Genomic DNA, 12,177 nt, shown 5'->3' on the forward strand with positions numbered 1-12,177 from the left:
TCTCTATGGGTCCTTTCATACTAGCAAATAACCCAGCACCGAATTCAGAATTTGTGTTTTAAATATTCTTAGTTTAATAAATTGGTGTTAATCATTATTATTGGCCTAAAAGGATGATTTTTTAAATTTGTCCTTATACCACTGAACTACTTGAAAATATTTGATTTTATTGAGAATTTTTAAATTGAATTAGTTTATTATTTATGTCTCAAATAAAATTTTGGATACTTCGTACTCTTAACTTTTTAAACCATCTGTAGAAAATCATGTGACCTGTTTGGGTTTTCCTGGATGTTTGAGAGCCATCCTGTAGGTTTATGGTCATATTAAACCTTTTATAAAGTATCCCACACAGGGAAGTATATTCAATATCCTGAGATAAACCATAGTGGAAAAGAATATCAGAAAGAATGTATGTATATATGTATGTATGTGTAACAAAATCAATTTGCTGTACAGCAAAAATTAACACAACATTGTAAATCAACTATACTTCAATTTCAAAAAAAAAGAAAGCATCTTAGCTATATGTCAAATCATTATTTAATCTTTGGTACATTCAAATCTTTATTTTCAATTAATATTGCTGTTATAGCTCTTATTTTAACTTTATATGGTTTTTATTTTTTAAAATCTTTGTGTTATTCCCATTTTGTTAGACTAATTTCTTCAGTTTCCCACATTATTGGCACAAATACTTGACTAAACAGAGTTCTTTGGTAAGAATAAATATATTCAAACCTTATATGAGTTTCCACAATTAAAGTTAATCTTTAGAAAATTAAATTGTTATGTAATCATTAGAGAATAGTCTTAGAAAAGAAACAGAATGGTTTGCCAACCAATCCAGTAAGTGAAGAACTACAGACAGAATAATTCCCCATGGCTTGGGGCTGTATTAACATTTTTATTTAACATCAGAACTAGGATTATTTTACCAGAACTTAAGTAGGCGCCATTATCATCACCATTTTACTGTGCTACAAAAGAAATTAAGCAACATGCCCAAGAGCACACAGACACTGATTAATAGTTGAATTTGGGTCTTCGGTTACACCTCAAATGTCAGTAGATGAGTTTGGGTTGATAAGTGTAATCCACACTAGGCTGCTGGATAATGGATTAAGGCGCAGGAGAATCCTTCCCCCCTCCCCAGTTTTATTGAGATATGATTGACATACAGCACTGTATGAGTTTAAGATGTACAGCATAGTGATTTGGCGTACATATTGTCATGAAATGATGACCGCAGTAAGTTTAGTGAACATCCATCATCCCCTATAGACAACATTAAAGAAGTAGAGAAAAAAATTTTTTTCCTTGTGATAAAAACTCTCAGGATTTACTCTCTTAACATACAAGTGTTAATTATCTTTGTCATGTTGTACATTATATCCCTAGTACTTATTTATCTTATAACTGGAAGTTTGTACCTTTTGACTACCTTCATCTAATTACCCCTTCCCCTAACCCCCACCTGTGGTAGCCACAAATCTGATCTCTTTTTCTAGGAGTCTGTTAGTTTGTTTGCTTGTTTGTTTGTTTTTGAAGTATAATTGACCTACAACACTGTTCATGTTCTACAACATAGTGATTTCTGTACATTTCAGAATGATCATGTTAAGTCTAGTTGTCATTGGTCACCATGCAACGGCATTGCGTAATTATTGACTGTATTCCCCACACTGTACATTTCATACCTGTGACTGATTTATTTTGTAACTGAAAGTTTGTACCTTTTAATCTTCCTCACCTATTTCTCTCTTCCCCCTACACCCTTCCCCTCTGGCAACCACCTGTTTGTTCTCTGTATCTATGATTCTGTTTCTGTTTGGTTATGTTTGTTCATCTGTTTTGTTTTTTAGAGTCTGCAATTAAGTGAAATCATATAGTATTTGTCTTTCTCTGTCTGACTTATTTCACTTAGTAGAATACCATCTAGGTCCATCCATGTTGCTGCAAATGGCAAGATTGCATTCTTTTTATGGCTGAATAATATTCCAGTGTGTGGTGCGTGTGTGTGTGTGCACACACACACACATACCACATCTTCTTTATTTGCTCATCTATTGATGGGCACTGAAGTTCCTTCTGTATCTTGGCTATAGTAAATAATGCTGCAGTGAACATAGGGGTATACATATCTTTTCAAATTAGTGTTTCCATTTTCTTTGGATAAATACCCAGACTTGGAATTCATAGACTGTATGGTAGCTTAGTTTTAATTTTTTGAGGAATCTGCATACTATTTTACATAGTAGCAGCACCAATTTACATTCCCAGCAACAGTGCATAAGGGTTCCATTTTCTCCACATCCTTGCCAACACTTATTGTTTGTTGTCTTTTTGGTAATAGCAATTCTGACAGGTAGGAATGATACCTCATTGTGATTTTGATCTGCATTTGCCTGAGGGTTAGTGATGTTGAGCAACTTTTCATGTGCCTGTTGGCCATCTGTATGTCTTCTTTGGAAAAATGTCAATCCTGGAACCCTGCCCATTTTTTAATTGGGTTGTTTGTTTATTTGATGTTGAGTTGTATGATTTCTTTGTATATTTTGGATATTGACCCATTGTTGGATATATTGTTTGCAAATATCTTCTCCCATTCAGTAGGTGATTTGCATTTTGGTGATAGTTTCCTTTGCTGTGCAATAGCTTTTTAGATTGATTAGGTCCCATTGGTTTATTTTTGCTTTGCCTTCCTTGCCTGAGGAGACATATGCAAAAGAAATATTATTAAGACCAGTGTCAAAGAATGTACTGCCTATGTTTTCCTCTACAGGTTTTATTGTTTCAGGTCTTACGTTTAAGTCCTTAATCCATTTTGAATTTCTTTTTTGTGCATGGTGTGAGAGAGTAATACAGTTTGATTCTTTTGCATGTAAATGTCCAGTTTCCCAGCACCATTTATTGAAGAGGCTGTCTTTTCTCGATTGTATATTCTTTCCTCCTTTGTTGTAGATGAGTTGCCCATATAAATGTTGGTTTATTTCTGGGCTCTCTATTCTGTTCCATTGATCTATATGTCTGGTTTTTTTGTTTGTTTTTTATTTATTTATTTTTGGTTGCGTTGGGTCTTCGTTGCTGCACATGCTTTCTCTGGTTGCGGCGAGTGGGGGCTACTCTTCGTTGTGGTGCACAGGCTTCTCATTGTGGTGGCTTCTCTTGTTGCGGAGCATGGGCTCTAGGCACATGGGCTTCAGTAGTTGTGGCTCGCAGGCTCTAGAGCACAGGCTCAATAGTTGTGGTGCACAGGCTTAGTTGCTCCACAGCATGTGGGATCTTCCCCGACCAGGGCTTGAACCCGTGTCCCCTGCATTGGCAGGTGGATTCTTAACCATTGCGCCACCAGGGGAGTCCCTATATGTCTCTTTTTGTGCCAGTACTATACTGTTTTGATTACTGTAGATTTGTAGCATAGTTTGAAATCAGGGAGTGTTATACTTCAGCTTTGTTGTTCTTAAGATTATTTTGGCTATTCTGGGTCTTTTGTGTTTCCATACAAGTTTTAGAATTATTCTTTTTCTATGGAAAATGCCATTGATATTTTGATAAGGATTGCACTGAATCTGTAGATTGCCTTGGGTAGTATGGTCATTTTAACAATATTCTTCCATCCCATTAACATTTCTTTTAAAGCTAGTTTCATGGTGCTGAACTCTTAGCTTTTGCTTGTCTGTAAAACTTTTGATCTCTCCTTCAAATCTGAATGAAAGCCTTGTTAGATACAGTATTCTTGGTTGTAGGTTTTTTTTTCCGTTTTGTTGCTGTAAATATATCATCCACTCCCTCCTTTTCAGCCCACAGAGTAGTAATTTCCACTGCTCTTCCAATTCACTGATCCGTCCTCTGTATCATCTAATCTCCTATTAATTTCTTGTAGTGTATTTTTATTTCAGTTGTTGTATGCTTTAGCTCTGTTTGATTCTACTTTATATCTTCTATTTGTTTAAAACTTCTCCCTCTGTTCATCCATTCTCCCAAGCATCTTTGTGATCATTACCTTAAACTCTTTATTGGGTAGATTGCTTATCGCCTCTTAACTCAGTTCTTCTTCTGGGGTTTTATCTTGTTCCTTCATTTGGAATGTATTTCTCTGAGACCTCATTTTGTCTAATTATGTTTTTATTTCTGTGTATTTGGTAGGTTGGTTACATTTCCTATTCTAGACAAGTGACCTTATGTAGAAAACTTCATGTGGGTCCTAGCAGCACGCTCCCCTCTGGTCACTAGAGTCATATGCTTTAGAGGTGTCCCCTGTGTGGGCTTTTTGGGTCTTTCTATTGTGGCAGGCTGACTACTCTGGGCATGCAAGTAGGCCTGGCTCTTTTGTGGGTAGGACAGTGGGTTGCCAGGCCCTGCCTTGTGTGAAGGCTGCCAGTCACTGGTAGGTGGGGCCAGATCCTGGTGCAGTGGAGTTCATGGCCAGGGGAGTCCTGGTCCTGGTACCAACCAATAGATGGCTAGGACCCGGTCGCTAGACAACTGGCTTCGGAGCCCCAATGGGTCCTAGGGCTAGTGCTGGCCCATTGGTGGGCAGAGCCAGGTCCTGGCATCTGTAGCTGCGAGGCCCTAGTGGTCCCAGTGTCAGTGTCAGCCCACTGGGGCTGGGCCAAGGCCCAGTAGGTTCCAGGGCTAGTGCCTGCTCACTGGTGGGCAGGGCCAAGTCCCAGGGCAGCTGGCAGCTCTGGAGATCCTGAAACATCTGACCTTCAGCTGGTGGGGCTGTGTCCCTGCCCAGCTAGCTGCTTGGCCTGATGTGTCCAATTATTGGTGCTGACAGGCTGGTCAGGAGGGCTGGGTCCTGGTGTGGCTGGCTGTGTTGCCAGGGGAGTCCAGGGCCTGGTGCAGGCCAGCAGGTGGGCAGGGCTGGTTCAGAAGGCGACTGGCTACAGAGCTGCAGGGGGTCCTGGGGCTAGTGCTGGCCCTCTGGTGGGGAGCTAAGTCCTGGGGTGGCTGGCTGCAGGGCTCAGAGTCCCAGAGCTAGTGTTAGCTTGCTGATGGATAGGGCCATGGCGTTGGGTGGTCCCGGGGCTGGTGGTGGCCTCCTGGTGGGCAGGGTCGATTCTTGACAGGGCTGGTGATGGCCCACTGGTGAGTGTGGTCATATCCTGACATGGCTGGCTGAGGTGCCCAAGCTATCCTGGAGGTGATGTCAGCGTTCTGTTGGGTGGGGATGTGTCCCAGTGGATCCAGAGTCTAATGCTGGCCCACTAGTGGGCGAAGCTGTGTCTCTTGCTGCAGGGCCCAGGGAGTCCCAGGGCTAGTGTCCACCCCAGTGGGTAAAGAGGGTCCTATGACCACCTCTGGCAGCTTGGGGATCCCTGGGCTAGTGTCAGCCCACTGCTGGGTGGGGCCAGGTCCCTGCCTGGGGTATCCCAGGGGTGGTGAGGACTGGCTGGTGCATGAAGCTGGGTCCCAGCACTAATAAGCTAGAGGGAGGGTTTCAAAATGGCGCGTACCTGCACCAGCGTCCTCATGGGATGAGCTCCCTAAATTGGCTGCTGTCAGCGTCTCTGTCCCCAGGGTGAGCTCCATTTGCCTCCTGCTCTTTGGGAGGCTCTCCAAGACCTGCAAGTGGGTCTGACTCATGCTCCTTTCGAGTTATGCTTTTGCCCTGGTCTTAGAGCTTGTGAAATTTTGTGTGCACCCTTTAAGAGTGGAGTTTATATTTCCCACAGTCCTCTGGCTCTCCTGAAAGTAAGCCCCACCGGCTTTCAAAACCAACATGCTACAGGCTCATCTTCCCAGTGTAGACCCCCAGGCTGGGGAGCCCAGTGTGGGGCTTTGCTCCTTGGAGAAAACCTCTGTAATTGTAATTATCCTCCAGTTTGTGGGTCTTGACTCTACCACATCTCTGCCCCTCTTACTAGTCTCATTGTGGTTCCTACCTTAGCAGTAGGAGATAATTTCTCCTAGTCTTCAGGTGGATTTCATGGATAGTTGCTCTGTAAATCGCTGCAATTTTGGTGTGCATGTGGAAGGAAGGAAGCTCAGGGTCTTCCTACTCTGCTGCCCTGGTCACTTATCAAGGCTCAGGAAAATTCTTAATGGTCATTATTGACTAGATTCTTTAATGTGATCAGAAGCCACACAGAATTTTTTAGACATGTGCCTGAATTTCAAGAGTGGTAAGAAGGAAGTGATTTGTGCTCTTCTATTTTGCATTACAGATGGGCTAGACAGATAATGGTTCAACCCACTTATCCTGCCCATAAAGTCTCATTCTCTACTTCATTATTAAACATCAGAGGATGTTCAGTGTTGGTAATTATGTGGATGTTTGTATATTAATTAAAATTATTTTTACACCTAGAAGATTTCAAGCTACAGAAAATTTATAGCGAATAATACAATGAACACTCATGCTCACTTTTGAATGTCAGGTCTTAATTTTTTTCCAAATTTTTGTTTTCAGAAATCACACATTACAGATACCATTGAAGCCACCTGTATATACTTCTTTGATTCCACTCCCTACCATCCTTTCCTAGAGATAACTGCTCTTCTGAAGCAAATGATTGTTTTCACTAATCGGTTGCTTTGTGTTTCTTTCTTGGTTTCTTTGTTTTTGCATTGTTTCATCACCAACCCAATGAAAAGAACAGCACTGTCTATCTCCTTAAGGAACTACTCAGTGTTAAGAAGAATATTCTTCCTCTCATGTTGAAACTCAGATTACAACATTTTTTAAAAATTGTGCGTTGGTCACTTGAAGGTCAATGAAGGGACTTGAATGAAGGAAGCATGTGGAATAGTGGAAGAAGATTTGTACTGATAGAAGCAGTCAAGAGACTTGAGCTTTTTACTGAGTCTGCTTATTAGTTGCAGGAGGATTTTTAGGGGAGACATTGAACTTGCCGGACATCATTTTTCACATCTATCAAATAAGGTGGTTGCTCTGCCTCTCCCACAGAGATACCATAAAGCTACAACTAGGTAATGGAAGAGGAAGAGTTTTGTAAGGTGATGCAAGATAAAGTTCTAAATCAATACAAGGTGATGATATTTCTGATTGCTTTATATTTTGAAAGTGTAATTCCTTCTGATAAAATTGTGTCAATGTAGAGAACACAGACTAATTAGTCTTTTTCATTTGTTTGTTTGTTACACTAGTAATGTTTTTAAGGTAACAGCCTTTTCCTGTTTCAATGTCTGTCTTTAGAGAAGTAGCTGACTTTCAGCTTTCTGTGGATTCTCTATTGGAACACAACAATGGCCATTCAAGACCAGATATTCAACTTCAAGCCATGAGACTGGCAGAGAAGGTACTTTAGCACTATTATCTCTTTTTGACATTATAATAAATGTAGTATTTCAAAGAAAAAACTACTCTACAAGCTATCTCTGCAGGCTATCTCAGCCATAATAATGAATTTAATAGCATTTTTGTTCAAGGCACCTTGAAAAGTATAATTTAAATTTATTTTAGCTGCATACTGTAAGGTTAAGATGGTTTTTGAAATTAGGTATAAAACATTCCTCTTGAGCTGACATTATTCAATTTTTTGATTAACTACTTACAGGAAGACTGAAGTGTTAATTAAATTTACAGATTGAAGCTGGATGGACTTCTGAATTTAGTAGAACAAGCTTGATAAATTAGAGCAGTGGGTTGCAATTTTTAAAATAAGTTTCTGGGAAGATGAACGTTAAAATATGAGAAGAAATGATTAGATGTAAATAGAATCATGATTGCGGAGAAGAAGTGGTTAGGTGATTTAACAAACCTCTTCCATTTCTAATTTCTCTGATGGGTTCCGTATCTAAAAGAGGAATTGAAAGGATTGTGGTGAATGACCACGTCTAAATTGTTAGTGTGATACCTTTAGAAAAGCAGGTTTGGGGGGAAGTTTTTTTTTAAAATAAGGTTATTACATGTGACACAGAGGAGGGCATGGGCACACTGAAGAGTCCAAACAATGAAAGTCACTTTCATAGAAAAAAATGTTTAAAGAATGACTATGATAAAGGAGCTTTGGTAGCTAAGTAAATGTTTATTTGACCACAGAAATTACCCCAGATTTTTATCAGGAAGTATACCAGGAATAAAATTATCCTAATTATAAGATTTATTTCCTCCTCCTCCTGTGAGTTCTCAGAAATAAAGGCTAGTGGCTCCTCAGTGACAGCAGGTATTTCTTCAAGATTCATGGGTATCTCAGGTGCTTTGAACATCTAGTTGGTTAAAAATGTAAAGCGTATCCATTGAAGACCGAGCATTTAAATTATTTACATTTTATGTGTGGGTGTGAGTTGTTCTAGCGGATGCCTTGACAGAATGTCATGTTCTGTCACTCTCATGCAAGACGGATGAAATAAAAAGAATTCATTGCAGGTCAGGGTACATAGGGTGGGGGTAAAGTGATGCTCCCTTTTTTCCACGTTAGAAAGAGAATTTGAAGTGAGAGAATGGGAAAGAGGAAGAGAGAGATTTTGAATAGAGAGTAGCATTCTAGCCTGGAAAAGAAGAAAACATGTAAATGCAAAAGAATGATGGAACTGGGGAGACGGGCTAAGGCCGAGGTCCAGACACGATGACTGTGAGAGAGGACCCACCTGCTGCCCTTGGGAGCCAATCCGATAGGGTTAGAACTACAAAGCTCATTAAGCCTATTTCATAACATGCCTGTTTTACTTGATTTGTTATCTTTTCAGCTAAAATGTGACACGGTGGTGAGTGAAATCAGCACTGGTCCAGGGACTGTAAATTTCAAAATAAACAGAGAACTATTAACAAAGGTAAGAATGGGTTATGTTGCAGCTGTTGCACCTTCACTCATTCCCTCTGCTTCAGCTACAGTGGTTTCCCTCCAGTTCTTAAAACTTATTGTGCCTCCTCTTGCCTCAGAATCTTTGCACATTCTGATCCCTCTGCCTGGAGTGCCACCCCGAGTTAAATCTGCTTATCCTACAGATCTTGATGTTCCCTAGCAGTGCCTTTCTTACCCCTTCATTCATATACGCTCATAACACTGTATATGTCTCCTTTGCAAAACTTATTGTAGTTGCTATTTTACATCTTTTTTCTATAACTTTATTTTTTAATTAATTTTTTATTTATTTTATTTATTCTTTTTTTTTTTTTTTTTTTTCTGACTGTGCCACGCAGCAAGCAGGATCTTAATTCCCTGACCAAGGATCGAACCTGTGCCCCCTGCAGTGGAAGTGCAGAACTCTAACCACTGGACCGCCAGGGAATTCCCAATTTGATTAATGCCTATTGCTCTTTAAACTCTAATTTCCACTGGGGCTTATAGCATCTGTTTTTCTCACATCCCCGGTTCCTATCGCAGTGCCAGGCATGCAGTAGGTGCGAGATAACTATGGTTAAATGAATTAATGGACTCCATATTGAATACAAGAAAGGTACTGCTGGTTTCACTCTCTGGTAGCCTATAATCTGTTGGAAGCATAAAATTTATATAAGAGAAACCATAAGACAGTTCTCTTAATAAAACAAAATTTTTTTTAAAAAGTGATTGATACAATAAGCATTAGAAACATCAGAGATGGTAAAATCTGGATGACCTGAGGGAGTTGGGGAAACCTCATAGAGGAATTGGGTCTCCCTTGAGTGAGCCCATGGAGGACAAGTCATCCTGGATATGAGACCATTTGTTGAGTTTTATCTCAGTTGAACTTTAAAATTTATCATAATGCATGGTTTGGTCTATTAATTTAAAAAAAGAAATACACACCAGTGTTGGATTGGTCAGACTTAGTATATGCTATGGTCTTGAATTGAAAATAACTGTAAAACCAAAATTTCTAATAATATAGTTTCTTCCCAAGGTTATATAGTTTACAGACATTTACCCATCAGCCCTATAATTCTTCTGAAGGAGAGTTAGTGTTTCATGCTTGTCTCTAGATCTTTGAACTTTTTTCTTTTACCTTTTTTTCACTGTTACTTCAAGACAAACTTGTTAAACCAAAATCTGTCACAAGGACAAGAAAAATTTGTTTTGAGCTTTTTAAAAAGTGTCTACAACTTGTTGGGCTCTTGATAACATTTCGTGTCAACTTAGCAAACCAGTGAATCTAATGTACCATTTTTAAATAAGTGACTCTTTCTTCCAGTTGCTGCCTCAGTGTTTATGGAAGGAGAAATGGAACTTGCCAACATGCCTTCCAAACTTTAGGCCATTTGATAGGCAATTTTACTATGGGAAAATGTGCTACAGTAGATGGAGTTTGCCTTTACAGCCAGCTTAGCTGAAAGAAATATAGTTTATATTTCGAGGCAAGGCATAGTTAATAATTTAAATTTTCAATGGCCATGAATTTTCATGCTTTATTACAATTAATTAACTAGGAGATTTTATCTGTTTAAGGATGCCCACTAGCTCACTTATTAAATATATTCCCAAGTCCTTCTCAATTGACAACAGAGGGAAAGAGTTAGGGCTTTGAGGTCCAGCTACTGTTTCTCACATGGAAACCCTCCCTTCCTTGTAGCTTTGAGGATCTGGATATTAGTGTGACTTTCTTTAAAGGAACAAGCAGATTGCTTACAGTAGCCTGCTCAGTGTCACAGTAAAGATACATCCTAGAGCAGTGAACACCCATAGTCTGAAAAAAGGAGTATTGAATGTACCTGTGTTATAATTTTTTAATAATAATTCTTATCTGCTCAAAGCCTAATTTCTTCTACACCTGGCTCCATTATTTTCAGGCCTTAAACAATGTTCATTTGCATGTCTGAAGTTTTCAGATCCTATCAAGAAAATTCAACCCTTCTTAGGACCATTATAAAACTTTTTTTTTCCATGTTAAAGTTACTGAGATTCACATGGAGCCAATGATCTATGTCCAAAACTTACTCCTCAAGCAGAGAATTATGAATTTATCGTTGTTTCCACATGTACAAACTTAGCCTTGCATAAAATATATCTGTTCATGCATTGCAGTTGAATTACTAGCACTGGCAGCACCAGAGATGATTAAATGTTAGCTTAGGTTTGGATCACTAATAATAGCTTATAATGTCTTCATATAAATCATCATCAAAGGTAGGAGGCTAAAATGTGAAATTAAATGTAGTAGGAACTGCCCAATCTCTGAGACTGGATAATACATTTTTCAAAGCTAGAAGAACTTATCATTGTGAAGAACTGTCACTTTGGTACCAAACTTCTACCTGGAGTAGTCTATAGATGACTTTCAGGAGAAACTAACTTTGAATAATAGTTAATTCAGTTTATGGGGAGAAAAAAAAGAGAATATATGAGTTTAACCAAATAGGAAAAAGGCAAACAAAATCCTGTTTTTTAGGTGTGCCTTAGAAATACACAGTGGATAATACAATTTTTTATTTCGCATGCACACATTCATTTTTATTTGCCAAATTCAACTGTGCATGCTCTACCAAAACTTAAGGGGAAAAAAAGAAAGAGAGAGACTGATTTAAGTGGCTCTAACTCTGCTCATTATTTCACTAATTGAGTTTATGTCAATAGGCAGTGGATGCATTCAAGTCATGGGTAGTGCCAATTAGCTGAACACATGGAAGGAATGAATGATTAAGCACTTTTCAACTATTGACTAAGGAACTGACCAATCAAGTAGTGGTAGCTTCCTTAGAAGTTCTTTTGAGAGCCGTCAAGAAATGCTGACCAGGGACTTCCCTGGTGGTGCAGTGGTTAAGAATCCGCCTGCCAATGCAGGGGACACGGGTTCGAGCCCTGGTCCCAGAAGATCCCACATGCCGTGGAGCAGCTAAGCCCATGCACCACAACTACTGAGCCTATGCTCTAGAGCCTGTGAGCCACAACTACTGAGCCTGTGTCCTGCAACTACTGAAGCCCACATGACCTAGAGCCTGTGCTCCGCAACAAGAGAAGCTACCGCAATGAGAAGCCCGTGCACCGCAACAAAGAGTAGCCCCCGCTCGCCACAACTAGAGAAAGCCCACGCACAGCAATGAAGACCCAACGCAGCCAAAGATAAATATATAAAATAAATTAAAAATATATATATTGACCAATAAAGAATTAGATAAAGTGACAAAATCATCCACAGAAAATATAATGGTGGTGGATAAACAGAAAGCACCTGCCAATTGGAATATTCGTTAATTTGCTAAAGCATTCCAAAAAGTGAAACCTTTGAAAGATTTAATTTCTGGTTATACATTCTTTATGTACCTACATTTACATTACTGAGTACCGC

General features: G+C 39.4%; 1 protein-coding gene across 8 annotated transcripts in view; it reads left to right on the forward strand.

Moving 5' to 3' along the window:
• The window catches only part of RARS2 (arginyl-tRNA synthetase 2, mitochondrial), an 80,035-nt gene that overhangs the window by 27,158 nt on the left and 40,700 nt on the right, over window positions 1-12,177 (forward strand). For 6 of the 8 annotated variants that reach the window (XM_082473978.1, XM_082473977.1, XM_082473972.1 and 3 more), the window contains 2 exons: window positions 7,169-7,271; window positions 8,662-8,745. In XM_082473978.1, the coding sequence (XP_082330104.1) occupies window positions 7,169-7,271; window positions 8,662-8,745 (187 nt within the window). Of the gene's footprint in view, window positions 1-6,904; window positions 7,003-7,168; window positions 7,272-8,661; window positions 8,746-12,177 lie in introns of those variants that run through there. The other 2 variants (XM_082473975.1, XM_082473976.1) reach the window with 2 other exon arrangements.

The sequence above is a fragment of the Balaenoptera physalus genome, assembly GCF_965194825.1.
Source record: "Balaenoptera physalus genome assembly, chromosome: 9".
NCBI classification, from domain to species: Eukaryota; Metazoa; Chordata; class Mammalia; order Artiodactyla; family Balaenopteridae; genus Balaenoptera; species Balaenoptera physalus.